The following is a 15,311-nucleotide window of genomic DNA, read 5'->3' as shown; positions in this document are numbered from 1 at the left end:
GATAATACAATGCAGACTCATACGATACAAAATAGGAAGACCAGTGGCACAAATGAAGAAGTCAGCCTGATAACCATGACAGCAGGGAACAGTAATTGAGTATTGAAAATATTGATTCTGAGCTTCCTGGCAGCCAGGGTAAAAAAAGGAAGTATAGGTCTCAGTGATGGACTCAAAAGTGGGTCTGTAACTACGCTGGACTCTTTCTGGGTTCAGCCTAGGACAGGGATAGTGCGCACACACAGGTAGCATTTATGATGCCACTTAATTCTCCTGTACTGGCAGTCAGGTTGGCTAATCAACCATGATACTCTTGCTCAGATGATGCCTCAGAATCCCTCTCAACACAGTACTCAGGAAATCACAATCATTTTATAAGTGTTAGCACTCATGGTAACACCTAGCCCTGGCTCAGGGCTTGAAAGGTCAATTGAGGGTAATGATGGAAGGTTTGGTCCAGGACCTGAGTCTGTGGCTGGGGCTGAGAGCAGATTGGCTCCTTACCCCTAGCTTTACCAACAGCTGCGCAGTTCCCTTGCACCCTGTGGCACTCAGGCCCTGCCCTTACCGTCCCCCTCCTTTGGCAGATGATGAGAAGATCCTGGTGGAGCCTGCCTGTGGAGCAGCCCTGGCCACTGTCTACAGCGGCGTGGTTCAGAAGCTGCAAGGAGAGGGAAAGCTCCCGGTCCCCCTGTCGTCCCTCGTGGTCATTGTCTGTGGGGGCAGCAACATCAGCCTCGCCCAGCTGCAGGCCCTCAAGAAACAGCTGGGCATGAAGAACGGGCTGCCCAAGTGAGGACTCTCCCCCACTCGCCCCCCTCCCCGACCTGGGAGACCCCTGGAGGGGCTGGAGTTTTATCCAGCCCCTCACTGTACATATTATGCTTGTGTCGGGCTGTGAGCCTGTGGCCGGGCCGGCCGGTACTTTCTCTTTCCCACAAGCCCACTGTGTGGAAGGGCTGTGGCTCCCAGATGGAGGCAGGTCAGCAGCCAGAGAGGCTGTGAATTGAACGTCTGCTATCTGCGTGACGCCTCTGTCACCTCCTTAGCCTCGCCTGCCAGGGGGAAAACCACCCACATGTAACACACCAGGTCCCCAGAGCAGCGTGGTGGGAGGGACCAGGATCACAGCAGGACGCACCTCCTCTGAGCGAGGGGTCCCACCCAGGCTTTCTCCCTGGGAAGGTTGACAGAGCCACAGTCCGGGGTGGAGGAACCAACTTGCCCTTCCTCCAAGAAGCCCCACCCTGACCTTACCCTTAACTCACTTTTCTAATGTGAAAACTTTTTCAGTGAAAAATATATATTTATGAAACAAAGACACTTTTGAGTTTTTCCATCACCGTGGTCTTCCTCCCGCCCCTCCTTCACCCCATCACACCTGCTCTCAACAGTGAGTACCCCCACTCTAGGGAACCCCTAGGGCCCCTCCTGGAACTCAAGACCCCCACCCCAGCTGGGCTTGCCTGCCAGGAGGTGGGAAGCTGGTGAGGGAAGTGGCGCTGAACAAGAGGGAAGTGGGGCAGAACCAGCTGAGGAGGCAGAGGAAGCCAACCTCATGCTGAAAGGAAGTCCTTCCTGGTAACAGAATGATTTAATCACGGAACCACTGGAAGCAGAGCAGTGAGCCCCCATTTCTGGGGGTGCATAAACTGACACTGGACCATCATCTCAGGGACAGGGCAAGAGTGGACTTGAAGTCAGTGTCACATATAGCCTCTAAAAACATGAAACCCTCTTTTCCAAGGAGAGTACATGCTGAAGCCAGCATATAAAACACAGAAGCTGCCAGGGCTGCCTTGAGGTCCAGGAGGGGGACCCCCACATCCCCTATAGCAGCCCGAGGCACTTTATTGGGTACTCAAGTTCAAAGTGAAGTTTGAGACCACTCTAACCCCTCAAGACACCACGCAGATGAGGACAGGCTTGCAAAGCCCCCCACCCATCCCACCAAATAGGAGCTGTGAGATTTCAGGGTGGGGGAGAGTGGAAAATCTACCCCAAGCCTACACTGGCCACAGGCCTACCTCCTGATTGCCACATGCACTTTAAACATCCAGGGGCTGGGACGAGACGGAAGGGCTGACAGGAACAGGAAATCATCTGCCCCATGGCTCCTGGGGATAGAGGGGCTAAAATGGTACCCAGTTCAGGAAAACCTGCTCGGAATAGGATTGCTCCCCGCTTCCACTGTTCTGCTGGATTGGGCACGGAACCACCCCCATGAGGCAAGGCAGACGCCTCTGCCCACTAGAGGAGCCAAGGTGCTGTGGGCTGGGGCCCAACCAGCTGGCCATGCCCATCCTTCAGGGATGGGCAGAAGCCGCAGATGGGCCTGCAGCTGCCATTTTGGAGCTGAGGATTGTGGGAAACTCGCAGAACACAGTTGCCTTTCTGACACCCTCTGCAAAGGTAGGTCCTGCCTGTGCTGGGTCAGCTGGTCTCAATGGGGGACTGTTTGCAATGATCCCCCCATACTCCGTTCAGAATGACCCTGGCTACATGACTGTCCCCACCGCCCAGAAAGCAGAGGGGGCCAGACTCAGTCTAAAGAATAGACTCAAGTTGCCCCTTCCTACAGAATGGCCCTGCAGGAGTTCCACCACTGTCCCGAGCCTCCCATCCTTGCTTTATTTCCTCCAGAGCATTTATCAACATCTTACACACCTATTTTATTTATGTTGTTGACTCTCCCCAGTGTAAACTTCACAAGAGCGGACTTTTTTGTACCTTTTGTTATAAGGTATCCACAGGACTTTAAAACAGTGCCTGGCATGTCCTAAGTATTCAATAATACTTGCTAATGAATGAATGTGGAGCGTGTGAGCCATGTGGGGCTGTATCACTGCCATGACTGCAGCAATCCTTACCCCACCCCTGCCCCAAGGAGGTGCTGCTCACATCACCCCATTTTACAGATGAGGTAACTGAGGCTCAGAGAGGTTAAGCCCCATCGCTAGTAAGAGGTGGAGACAGGATTCAAACCCAGGTCTCTGACTCAAGGGCTGTGTGCTTTCCTCTCCCCAAGCACATAGTATTGGGCAAGTCTTGTCTCCATTGTAGTTTTCTGGGTATGAACAGACGGGGAGTGACTGTTTTGTGTTGACCTGTATCCCACAATAGGGCTTGGGAAGGTCTTGGTGGTTAACAGGGTCCTAGAACAGTATCCAGAACAAAGTAGATGCTCAATAAATATATGGATGGATTGAGTGATGAACAGATATAGATGGATGGATGGATGGATAGATGATTGGAAAATGGATGGATGGATGGATGGATGGATGAGTAGATGGGTAAATGGATGGATGATGGATGGATAAATGGATGATTGGAAAATGGATGGATGGACAGATGGATGTATGGGTGATGTATGGGTGGATAGAAGAATGGATGAATGTGCAATGGATGGGTGGGTTGGCAAATAAATGGGTAGATGGACAGACAGAAGGATGGACAGGAAGATGCAAGGGAGGATAGTGCAGATCCTAAACCTGAGAGGAGGAAAGGCACAGACCCAGCCCTCCCCACCGCCCCAAAAAGCACAGCACAGGGGCCACAGCCTCTCTCATTTAATGGCGACACAGCCTGCGATTTGGCTCCCACTGCAGTACAGCTGTGGGCACTGCCCAGAGGCCAGGGGCAGGCCCAGGTTGGGGGTGGGGGGTGAGGCTGGAGCATGGGGCCTGACCCCTCCAACCACAAGTCGCCAGAAACTTTGGTTTTTGTTTGTTTTCAAGTTTCTGTCCTTGAGGAAGCTGCCCAGAAGGGGAAACAGGGGGCTGCTTCCCAAGGGAGCAGAGGGGTTGGGGCTGGCAGCCGGGAAGAGTGATGCCAAGTGCAGATGCCAACCACAAGTAATGCCCAGATCAAGGAGGCTGAAACCCCACAAGCTCCAGAGCCACTGGCAGGAACGACGCTGGGAGGTGGGGACAGGAACAGGCCCCTCCTGCCCCACTGGAGGCCTCAGAATCTGACCCCTCAGGAAGGGCAGCATGAGGGGGGGACCCCAAGGTGGGGGGGGGGAGAGAGAGAGAGAGAGAGAGAGAGAGAGAGAGAGAGACAGACAAAGAGAACAGAGAGAAACACAGAGAGAATGAGAGAGATTGAGGTGCAGAGGCAGAGGGAGACAAGGGTGGCACTCACCCACTTTGGGGGAGAGAGAGTCAGTTCTGGGCCCCATGGGGTTCCATGCCCCCGCCAGGAGGCGACACCCAGATAAGAGTGAGCCTGGCAGACCCAGGTCCCAGCTTTGGGCACAGCAGGGGGCAAAGGCCACAGAGGGGTGGGCAGGAGGTCATGGCGGCCGCCGGAGGATGGTCCTGCTGGGTCAGCAGGGGCAGAAGGCAGCAGGGCACAGGTGGCGTCTCAGTCCCAACAGACCTCGATGGGCGAGAACTTCCAGAGGTCGGGCTGGCCCATGTGCAGCAGGTTACTGAAGGGGGAGGTGCTCCACTGGAAAGGGGGCAGCTGGTCCCACGTGGGGCCACTGACTGCCAGAAAACGCAACGCCTTGGCCAGCGCCATGCTTGTCACCTGGGAGCCGGGGCAGAGCAGACTGCTGAGCGTCGGCCCAGGCTGGGCTCCAAGCTGCCGCACCCAGGGTGCCCTGGCGCCCACCCTTACTCGGACCCCAACCACAGCCTGATTCTGACCCGACCCCAGCCTTCGCCCCCATCCTCTCCCCAGCGACGATGGGGCCCCAGGGCGGGGTGGCACCTTCACGTCGATGCCCCCGTGGGAGCGCTGGTGCAGGGCCTGGAAAGGGTAGGAGCCGTTAGCCGGGTTGAGGTCCGAGCGGGCCGAGATGGCGTTCTCCGCGTTGGGCTGGGGGTCGCAGGCTTTGCACAGTGACAGGGGGTCGTGCAGGAAGTCGTTATACCTGCATGTGGGAAGGGAGGCCCCATCAGTCGTGCCTGGAAGGGGAGGCCATGGAGGGGACCAAACTCCTCCTGGCAACAGCCCCCCAGCACGGCCACCTGCTTCCAACGTGCCCAGGTCCCTCCCACTGCTGGGGTCCCTCACCCCTTCACCCTATCATCCCATGCTCATCACTCAGGCCTCTCTCCCTCCGGGGCTGCCTCTGGGCTCCCATCCCATCAGGATAGAGACCCCGCCATGTCCCTTTATAGCATTTCTGGGGACTCAGAGAGTCCTAGTTACCCACCCCCATCAGTGTGAAGTGTTTGATGGATTTCTACATCTCCACGGAACACAGCGCCCCCATCCCCGAGGACAGCGGGGGACATGTTTTGTGCCTGTGTCTCCGGTACCAAACACAGTGCCCAGTACAGGGTGGTCACTCAGCAGCCGTTCAGCGTCCCCACCTGTGACATGAGGATCAACAGGACTCAAACTGAGCGAGGCCTGGGCTCTGCTGGCCCGGCTGTCACACTGTCACCCTCTCCTGCCGGCCCCGGGCTTGCTCTGAGGTTTAAATGAGTGACACTGAAGCGCACAGAGCGCTCCAAGTGGCTCCAGGCTTGCCGCCCCCCACACACCTCATAAGCTGGATCATGGAGTCCATGTCATGCACCAGCGACTGGTTCCGCCGGAAGATCTGGGCCCGGGGGCTCCCGTCGTAGGAGAACCAGTCCCCATACTGCGCCACCAGGGCCTGCAGCCCACTGGCGTTGAACACAGTCTCAAAGGACCTGCAGGATGAGGGCCGTCACTCACGACCTCCACTGACCTCACCTGGCTGTGCGTGGTCACGTCAGAACATTAGCGCTAACCGCCACGACAGTCAGGATGGCAATAATAATGTCTTTTGTTTGTGCTGGGGGATGGCTTGGTGGCGTGGCCAAGCTTGGGCTCTGGGGGTCCAAGAGACACGGCTTCAAATGCTGACTTTATCACTGACCAGCTATGGGGGCGGGGGGGGGGCGGTTAGGCCCTCTCTCAAGGCCTGTCTCATCATCTGTGACATGGGAACAGGAGCTGCGGCTAGCATGTGTGCTGGCTGTAAGGCTCAAATGAGATAACCCAGGTCAAGCGCAGTCCGCGTCAAGAGGTGACAGCAGAGCAGCTGGGGAGCCGTGGCAGGGGTCAGCGCCAGACACGGGCCACCCCCCATCACCCTGCTGTGGGTGCAGACTGCGAGGTCATTCGGATGCTGACCCCAAGCCCCACGACTATATCCCCAAACCGCCAGGGCTTTCCTGGCCAGAGAAGCGGGTGGGATGCATTTCTTGGCTGTGGGTTTAAAGTCACCTGGGAAGGGCCCCTCGCCTGAGGAAGGGGTGGGGCAGGTATAGGGCGGGTGGGGGGTGGGGAAGGCAGGAACACGTACGGTATGTTATAGCTGGCCCAGTAGGTCTTCTGGTAGAGTTCCGAGGTCTTGTCGGCCACTACCACCATGCCCCTGGGGCAGAAAGAGAGGGGGCAAGGGTGGTGAGAAAAGGGGCTCAAGGACCCCCATGGCTCCCCACTGCCTGGAGGTAGATTACGTCCTGAGTCTTTTGCCCCAGTCAGGGCTGCCTTCTCTTCCGATGGTGCCTTCCTTGGGTTTTCCCTTCCCACGCGTTTCCAGCATGGCCCCTTGCTGGGCCTCACCCTGGGCGGTTCCCTCTGCCTGGAGCACCCTGTCCCCTTTGGCCAGGTGGGGTACTCACGGGATCTGCTCCAGGATGGTGAGCACCCCGCTCCCAGGGCTGGACCCGCCGGGGACGAATGCCTTGTAGTCCACAATCATCCACTGGTTGTTGTACCTGCCGAGCCCAAGAAGGAGGCCTGAACAGACCCTGGGACGACCGCCCCAGCCTTCCCCTGCCTCCCGTGCTCCACACAGCTAGAAATCATGGGGCGGGGTGGCCTGGGGGCGTCTGGCCATCTGATTGTCACGCTGAAACTGCAGCTTGACCAGATGTCCTCAAACTCTCCTCTCATCGTGCTGTTTTCCTGCTCCAGAGGACTCTATGGCTCCCTAGTGCTTACTAGAACAGAGATCAATTCTGCCTGACATTCGAAGTCCCTACACTGTCCAGTTCCAGCCAGCGTCTCTGGTTCAGAGGGCCCTCATCCACCCACGTCCACCTCCTCGACGGCCCTCCCCACTGTCCCCAGAGCTCTTAAGTTCCAAATTCTCCTCCTGCCCTTCCTCTGAAGGCCTTTCCCTGGGCTGAGGGGCCTCCAAGAGGGGGCTTTCCTTCCCTGAGCCTCAGTTTCCCCATGTATTAATATAAAACAAGGGAGGGGACTCCAGGGCTCCTTCCGACTCCAGTGAGAATCCATGAAAGGGCTCTGCAGAGCGTGTGTGGTATGTGGCCTTGATGCCACATTAGGGCCCCCAGGATCCGAGTATTAAGGGGGAGGTTGGTCCAGTTCTTGGGTGGGGAGGCCACAGTGCCAGCAGCAAACTCACGTGCCGCTGTTGAACCTCTGGAAGGTATCTGCCCAGGTGGCCCCATCCACGGCTAAGCGGTTGGCCACGATATTGCGTACCCACTCCATCACACAGTCCATGGGCTGCACGTACTTCCACAGGGCTGGGTTCCTGTTGCCAATGGTGGTCTCCAGGGTCACCTGTGGGAGAGCCGAGGGGACGCTTCATTCAAGGGCCCCCTGACTTACAACCGGGGCATGCTGCCACCAAGTGGCAGTGCTACATCAGCCATGGCGCATACGTGGACTATTTAACCATTTCAAAGCCTCATGTTCTGGTTCACGTGCACGTTCCTCACTGGTTCCCTGGATGAGCACTGACGGGCATTCATGATCACGCATCCAGCTCTGCCCCGGGGAAGAGCCCCTGAAGAGCCCAGGGTGCCACTCTTATAGACCTACTCCTCCCACCAACTTGGTTAACTCTTTCCCCAGAGAGACAGCAGCCCATTTCCACCCCTTCCCTGCAGTGTCACAGGGAAAGTTGGGTGGCCTGAGGCTGTTAGCCTGGCAGGCTACCATCATCTCAATAAACTCACGGCACTCCTGGGAAAGACACAGCATGACTATTAATGCCCTTTCTTACTAAAAGGCAAACTGAAGCCTGAAGAAGCTAAGAGATTTGTCAGAGGTCATGGCTGGTCAGTGGATAGGCCAAGATTCGTTCCCCGAACTCCCAGCTCTTAAAACAGTGCTTGCTCCCCGACAGCAAGATATTAGCATGCTTCTCCCTTTTTCATACAACGCTGGAAAACGGCTAAAAGACAGCAGCAGCCATAAATGTGATGTTTAAAAGAGGAATCTGGGAGCAAGCCTCTGAGTAGCGATGCCCAGGCGGCATCAGCTTCTTCTGCTCCCTCCAGTGTCCCCTCCTTGTGGCTCAGCCCGCTGCGCTCAGCATCCAAAGCCATCGCCAGGATTTAGACCACCAAAAGCCTCCAAAGCCTCCAAAGCCAAGGGCGGCTTCCTCTCACACAGCGGGGGGTGGGGGGGGGTGTTCTAAGCCAGAGCAATACTCAGGAAGTCTGCAGACTTGGATGGAAAAAAACGTTACATCTTTATGTAACATTTGATGTTGGATGATGTCTCCGCTAACATCAAGCTGAAATTAGCATCTCCTTCCATTGTTAACCCAGGTGACGCACCACAGAGGTACCAGAGGTACCTGAGACTGTCACCAACAGAAATCACAGGTGTTTTCCCACTATGTGACAGGGTTGCACGCATCTCAAAATAGCGTTTATGTTCCTCGTTACTGCTAAATGATGGTAGGTCGCACACCTGCCACCAGATCTTGCTACTTAATGTGCTGATAAAGCAGCCCATATATAGTGCAAGTTGATGTATATCCTATTTTGATAAGCACATTTCAATATAATTGGTTTCCTTTCTAAAAACATTATTCTGGGGAGGGGTTCACAGCTCCCCAGGCGGCCAAAGGGGTCTGGAAAACAAAACCAGCTAAGGACTAGAGGGTCAACTTCCCACTCGGACACTGCAGGTTCTTCCCCAAGCTTTACTCCCACTATCCCCCACCCCGGAGGACAACAAGGGAGTCCCCTCACCCACTGCCTGGCCCTCTCATGCCTCTTTCACCTTAAGGGGACTAAATCCCACGCTTCCCTCAAAAACTAATAGAAAAGAGCCCCTCCCCAACCCTACCCTCCTTTCCCCGGGGAATTGGTGGCTTCTGGCCGAGGCTTTTTTTTTTTTTTTTGCCATGTTTTTTTCTCCTCTACAGTGTTGCCCTGGCGATCGCAGGGCTGGTTGCCTCTGCGAGGGGTGCCAGGGAACAGATTTCTAAATGAGTTTGGCCTCCAGCCAGGAAAACCGATAAAAACAACCACATGGTAAACAACATTGATTCAGAAAACCTGGCCAGGTGAGAGGGGTTTTGTGGAAAGCAAGAGAGAAGGCAGTATTTCAGAGCAAGGTTGTGTGTGAGAGAGACAGCTTATCCTAAATACAGAAGAACAAAATGAGGTCACCAAGATCAAGGATATTGCATAAGGGCCCATGACAAGTGACTTCTGAGGAGCTGTCACATTGCAGAGTCCCAGGCCGGCTGCAGGTTTTGGAGGCCTGGATGGGGCCTGGGGCTCTGCATTTAGCAACACCCCACCCCACCCCCACCTGGCCGGTGATCCAAGTCGCAAACACCACAGGAGAATGCGCCTTGGCCCTGGGATGGCGGTGGGGGCTGTGCCCACCTGCCCACCCAGAGCTGCTGGGAGAAAAGCAGCCTCAGGGAGAAACGACGGTGACATGAGAGGGAGACTCACCAGCCCACTGCCCAGGGTGTAGAAGTCATCACAGGAGAATATAGTGCCGGGGTAGGACGAGAAGACCAACTTGTTGCCGGGAGCCAGGGGAGAGTCCTCTGTGGGGGGAGAGCGTGCGGGGTAGCGGGGGGTGCTGGTCAGAAAAGCCCAGGTGGGGGCTCCCGCCTAACGAGACTTGGGGGACTCCAGGTGGGGAGCAGCAGTCCTCAGAAGAAGCCCCCATGCCTTCCTTTCTATCGGGTTGTTGGAAAAGTCGTGACGCATTTTTGCAACGAAAAACATAGAAAAAAATACGTCATAAATTTTCCGACAACCCAATATTTAGCAAACCAGGCATTTCATGTGTATGTGTGTGAGAGAGCTAGTAGCAAAATACATACATACCTTTGTAGTGCTTTTTTTGGCTTTCCGCCCCCTTTTTTTTTTTAATTGCAAAGACCTATTGTAAAAATGATAATTCAGAGGGCAATACCCAGAAGTCTAAAGAGGATGGCCTTTATTTTGGGGGGATTCCCCCCAGCTTTGCTGAGGTATAACCGACAACTAAAAATTGTCTATATTTAAGGTATGCGATGTGATAATTTGATATATGTATACTTTGTGGAATGATGGCCACAATCAAGCTACTTAACATATCCACCACCTCCTATTCCATTCCACCTAATATTCCATTGTGTGTGTGTGCGTATATATTTATCGTATTTTCTTCATCCATTCACCCGCTGATGGACACTTAGGCTATTTCCATATCTCAGCTATTGTGAATAATGCTGCAGTGACTGTGGGGGTGCAGATAATAACTCGAGATACTGATGTCATTTCTTTCGGATAAATACCCACTAGTGGGATTGCTGGGTCACAGAAGAGCATGAGCTTTGGAAGGAGGAGACCGGGCCAGGATCCCGGCTCCACCCCTTACTAACTGTTTGGCCTATAGCAAGTAACTGAGCCTCAGTTCCCTTATCTGCAAAATGGGAATAATAACCCCTCACCCCCGACACAAGGCAGTTACAATGATTTAATTTACAAGGCTGCGGAGGTAAAGAGCGTCTAAAGCACAACAGTAGGCATGCAGTAGGCCTACCATCGAGGGTACCATGTAACCAGACCAGCACTTGGCAGGTACAAGGGGTTCTGGGGCAGGGGTGAGGACCCCCGGAGCCATTTCTGCATAACTAACAAATAAGTAAAAACAAGAGGGCAAAGTCATAGCTAAACAGCTGCAACTGGGAGGGAAAATTACACTCACAGTGGTTCTTTGGGGGCTGGGGACAGAATGGATGACAAGTGATTTTTTATTCCTTCTTTGTGCTCTGTTACATTTTCTAACGTTCTACAGCAAACATGCATTACTTAAACAATTTGTTTTAATTATTAAAAATTCGTGTGAAAGCCAAAAGGTGGAAACACCCAAATATCCATCAATAGATGAATGGATAAACAAATTGAGGTCTATCTATACAATGGAATATTATTCAGCCATGAAAAGGAATAAAGCATTGACAGATGCTATAATGTGGGTAAGTCTTGAAAACATCATGCTGAGTGAAAGAAGCCAGACACGATAAAAAACACCATTGTATGATTCCATTTATATGAAATGTCCAGAATAGATAAGTCCACAGAAACAGAAAGAAATGAGTGGTTGCCAGGGGCCGGGGTGGGGGTCGGGGAGGACATGGCAGTGACCGCTGAAGGGTACAGAGTTACCTTCGTGGGGGTGATGAAAATGTTTTGGAACTAGATGGGGGTGATGGTTGCACAGTATCATGAATGGACTTAAATGCCACTTTAACACTTTAAAATGGTTAATTATATGCCACGTGAATTTCACCTCAATAAAGTAAATAAAAATAAAACGACAACCAGGAAATGTTTAAAATGAGTGCAGGTTTATACGAAGTTCTACAACAGGCAAAACTAACCTACTGGGAAAGAAATTAGAACAGTGATCGCCTGTGGAGGGGAGTGGAGACTAGCTGCAGAAGGCAGAGAGGGCTTTTTGGGGTGTTCTCTACCTTTACTGAATGACACTTACATGACTGCATATGTTTGTCCAAACCCATCAAATTATACGCTCTGAAATGTGTATGCAAACTATCCATTAATAAAATCAATCCAAAAAAAAAAAAAAGGTCTGGGATGAAAATGTTAATTATGCCCATCTTTTAATCTAGTGTTTCTACTAGGTAACATCTCTGGGGGCCCTCCTGCCTGCTGCAGCACTATTTGAAACAGAAAAGCCCTGGAAATGGCCTAAATCCTCAACTGGGAAGAGCTAAGTATAATATCCAGCTGTTACAAGGTGGACTGAACATGCAAAGAGCGAGAACTCTCCAAGGCTGGCTGTTGAGTAAAAGGTACAAAGTTGCAGACAATCCATATGGCAGGGTCTGATTTATGGGTTTTTTTAAAAAACCTGGAAAGCAAACTTTTTAGGGCTGTGAAACTATTCTGTATAACACGGTAAAGGTGGATACATGTCATGGCGCGTTTGTCAAAATCCATAAAACTCTAATACACACAGAGTGAACTCAAATGTAAACTATGGACTTCCATCCATAATGCCTTGATTAGTTGGTCCACTAATTATAACAAATATATCACACTATTGCAAGATGTGAGTAATAGGGGAAAGTGAGGGGGCGTATATGGGAACTCTACTATTTACTTAATTCATCTGTAAACCTAAAACTTTTCTAAGAGATACAGTCTATTAATTAAAAAAAAGTCCATATATCTGCATCCAAAAAATTCTAGATGGATCCAAACCCAAATGGCCACAGTGGTTTGCTCTGAGGAGGGGTCTGGAATTTAGGAGAAAGGTGTTAAAGGAGATATATTTCTTCATCTGTGTTGCTAGAATTTGTTGGCAGCGAGTATGTACTCATGTATTACGAGTATAATTAAAATAATTTAAAACAAATAGAAAACTGAGGTACATTTTTTTTAAAGTCTAGGAAAAAAACCATAACCAAGTGCTCAGAAAAATAATCTCTTGCGGGTTATAGGGTGTTCGAGTGACTTTCACTGTGTGTACGTGTTTTGCTGTATTTTCCAATAACAAACGTATAGGACGATGTAGGTTCTTAAAAAGATGTTGAAATGTTAATGGATATATAGGGATGAGAATAAAGCTACAGTACAGTGTGGGTGACTCTCACAGAAGATGCCAACAAGCATGTTTCCATTTATAAAACATTCAAAATCACGCAAGCCTAATCTCTGCTGTAAGAAATCAGGACAGGGATGAGGCTGGGCTGGGGACAGTGCCTGGAAAGGAACAGGAGAGAAGCTTCTGGAGGCTGGGAATATTCTGTTTCTCAACCCGTGCCACACATGGGTGTGTTCGCCGTGCACAAATTCCAGCCACAGGCTTATGATGTGCACACTTTTCTATAGAAATGTCAGTTTAGAAGTTTACTTAGGGTTAAATTAGTGGGCATTAGGTTGTCTCCAAACCACTCCTGCCGGTGACATCCTTGTACACGCTCCCTGTGCAGAAATGGAAACGTTTCTACAGAGACAGATCTGAGCCGGAGAACTGCTGGGTCACAGGAGCGGGGTTTTGAAGTTTATTAGATGCCGGCAGGGTCCCTCTTCTAAGTGGCTGTGCCAACTCTTGCTCCCATTAGCATTGAGTGAGGGTATACACTTACCCACCCTCTCGCCAGCCCCTGGCAGCATTATGTTTTTAAGTTTGGCCAAGAACATTTGGCAATGGCTCCCTCTGGGGCTAACGCTGGGGTTAGGGGTGGGGGCAGGCACAATGGGGGACCTGAGCCTTAGCCGCAAAGCTTTCACATTTGACGGGAAGAGTGCATTCGTGCACTCCTTGCATAGCTGATTGTTTGCAAAAATGGCTGTAATTCTTCCCATGCTTGCCTTCACACCATTGCAGTGTGACTCTGCAGTTCCTTACATCAAATGGTGGTGTCTAGTTCCCCACCTCTCGAATCTGAGCTGGAGCCCTGACTTGCTCTGAGCATCAGAATGCTGTGCCATTTTCATCCAGCCCTCAGGAGGCCTTCCACACTTCCCTGCCCAGGTGTCATGTGAACAAGCCTGCGCTAGCCTGCTGGAGGGTGACAGACCACAAAGCCCGGCTGCCCATCACCCCGGCCAACAGCCAACTCCCAGGCATGGGAATGAGGCCGTATTAGGTCAGCCAACTCGCCCCAGCTGACTGCAGACGCATCAGGGATCCAGCCTAGGTCAGCCAGGCCTGGCCCAGGACAACAAAGCTACCCAGCTGACCAGTAGACACGTGAGCAAAGACGAATGGTTGTGTTTTAAGCTTTGGTTGTTGTAAATGTGAGGGTGATATGTTATGCGGCACTAGCTAACTGATACACCTCGGGAAATGAAAACTAACATGTTAAAAATAAGATGAGGTCTTAGAATGGCCCTCCAGTGACCGAGGTGTGTCTTGGGCCAAGGCCCACATAGCCTAGCACGTTCCCCTTGCACATCCACGCTTACACACAGATACACCCATCTACCCACCTTGGGGGCCTACCCGGAACTGAAACCAGTACTTCTTGATGACACGCAGCATGTTTTGGTACGAGTTCCAGGTGTTGTGGGCGACCAGGAGGTCAGTTTGGCCGGGCAGCAGCTTGATGAGGGCAGAGCAGGAGCCAGAGCCCGTAGTGTGCTTGGTCTTGGTCTTATTCAGGGCCAGCTCTAAGTCTTCCAGGTCCCCAGAGATCTGCAACAGGCTGAGGAGGGCCGAGGCGCCGGCAGGTTACCAAGCCTGCTCTGAGCGCTATGATAGACCCATTTTACAGAGGAGGAAGCTGAGGCTCTGGGAGGTGAGGTGACCGGTCCAAGACCACAAGACCATGTAGCCAGGAAGTGGCAGAGCCGGTACTGGAACCCAGGTCTGTCTGACTATGAGGTGTGTGGTCCTTTCCCCTACCCTGTCCACTCTGGGGGTGGCACTTACAGGAACCCCAAGGGTTTGATGGTGAACTTCCCAGTTGGAAAGATCACACTGCCTTCATAGCTGTCCTCTAGGCCTTTCAGCTGCAGGAGGGTCAGCCGCACCTGGGGAGGGGGCAGAGGGCAGGGGGCAGAGGGAGGGTGAGGCCTCTCCCCCAGGCTCACACCTTCTCCTGCAAGGGGAAGGGCCCTGGCCTGGGGATCCAGTCAGAGTGGGAGAGGCCAAGTTGCACCCTCCAGGTTCCAGCCAGCCCTGACCCCCTCTTAACCATCACTCACCCCTCCATGCCAAGCACCCTGCTGCTTTCAATGAATTAACTGTATGTTCCTGCCCTGTGCCAACCCCCGAACCACCCCTACTTAAGAGCCCAGCTCAAAGCCGCCTCCTCCAGGAAGCCTCCCAGTCTGCCCTGGCCCACTGTTGACAGCTCTCCATTTTGAGGTTAGCTACTGGTAATGCTGTTGCCTCAGGATGTCTGTCTCATGCTGCTGAATTCTCCCCCCTGTCATTGTTCTATAGCCATTGAGTATCATCATGTCCCCACAGGGCCTTGGCATGTGCCGGGCATACACCACGCCCTTAATAAACATCTGCAAGGTGAATGGATAGATGGATGGATAGATGAATGGCTAGACAGGCAGGACTGATAAATGGATAGTATGTGGATGGGGGGGTGGCGGGGTGGAGGGAGGGATGGATGGGTG

General features: G+C 52.6%; 2 protein-coding genes across 2 annotated transcripts in view; one reads left to right on the top strand and one right to left on the bottom strand.

The window, feature by feature from the left end:
• Positions 1–1,323, top strand: part of SDS (serine dehydratase) — a 23,449-nt gene extending 22,126 nt beyond the window's left edge. The window contains exon 8 of the mRNA XM_019641579.1: positions 588–1,323. Coding sequence (XP_019497124.1) covers positions 588–796 — 209 coding nt within the window. The 3' untranslated portion in view covers positions 797–1,323. The remainder of the gene's footprint in view (positions 1–587) is intronic.
• Positions 1,324–3,551: 2,228 nt separating this feature from the next.
• Positions 3,552–15,311, bottom strand: part of PLBD2 (phospholipase B domain containing 2) — a 22,574-nt gene continuing 10,814 nt past the window's right edge. Inside the window, exons 4-12 of the mRNA XM_019641661.1 lie at positions 14,611–14,711; positions 14,169–14,383; positions 9,663–9,760; positions 7,361–7,521; positions 6,612–6,707; positions 6,290–6,361; positions 5,499–5,651; positions 4,717–4,879; positions 3,552–4,533 (exon numbers count right to left, since the gene is read on the bottom strand). Of these exons, the coding sequence (XP_019497206.1) occupies positions 4,366–4,533; positions 4,717–4,879; positions 5,499–5,651; positions 6,290–6,361; positions 6,612–6,707; positions 7,361–7,521; positions 9,663–9,760; positions 14,169–14,383; positions 14,611–14,711 (1,227 nt within the window). The 3' untranslated portion in view covers positions 3,552–4,365. The remainder of the gene's footprint in view (positions 4,534–4,716; positions 4,880–5,498; positions 5,652–6,289; positions 6,362–6,611; positions 6,708–7,360; positions 7,522–9,662; positions 9,761–14,168; positions 14,384–14,610; positions 14,712–15,311) is intronic.

The sequence above is a fragment of the Hipposideros armiger genome, unplaced genomic scaffold (assembly GCF_001890085.2).
Source record: "Hipposideros armiger isolate ML-2016 unplaced genomic scaffold, ASM189008v1 scaffold_62, whole genome shotgun sequence".
In the NCBI taxonomy this organism is placed as follows: Eukaryota; Metazoa; Chordata; class Mammalia; order Chiroptera; family Hipposideridae; genus Hipposideros; species Hipposideros armiger.
The sequence above is the reverse complement of the archived record's forward strand: the minus strand, read 5'-3'. Positions and strand labels throughout refer to the sequence as shown.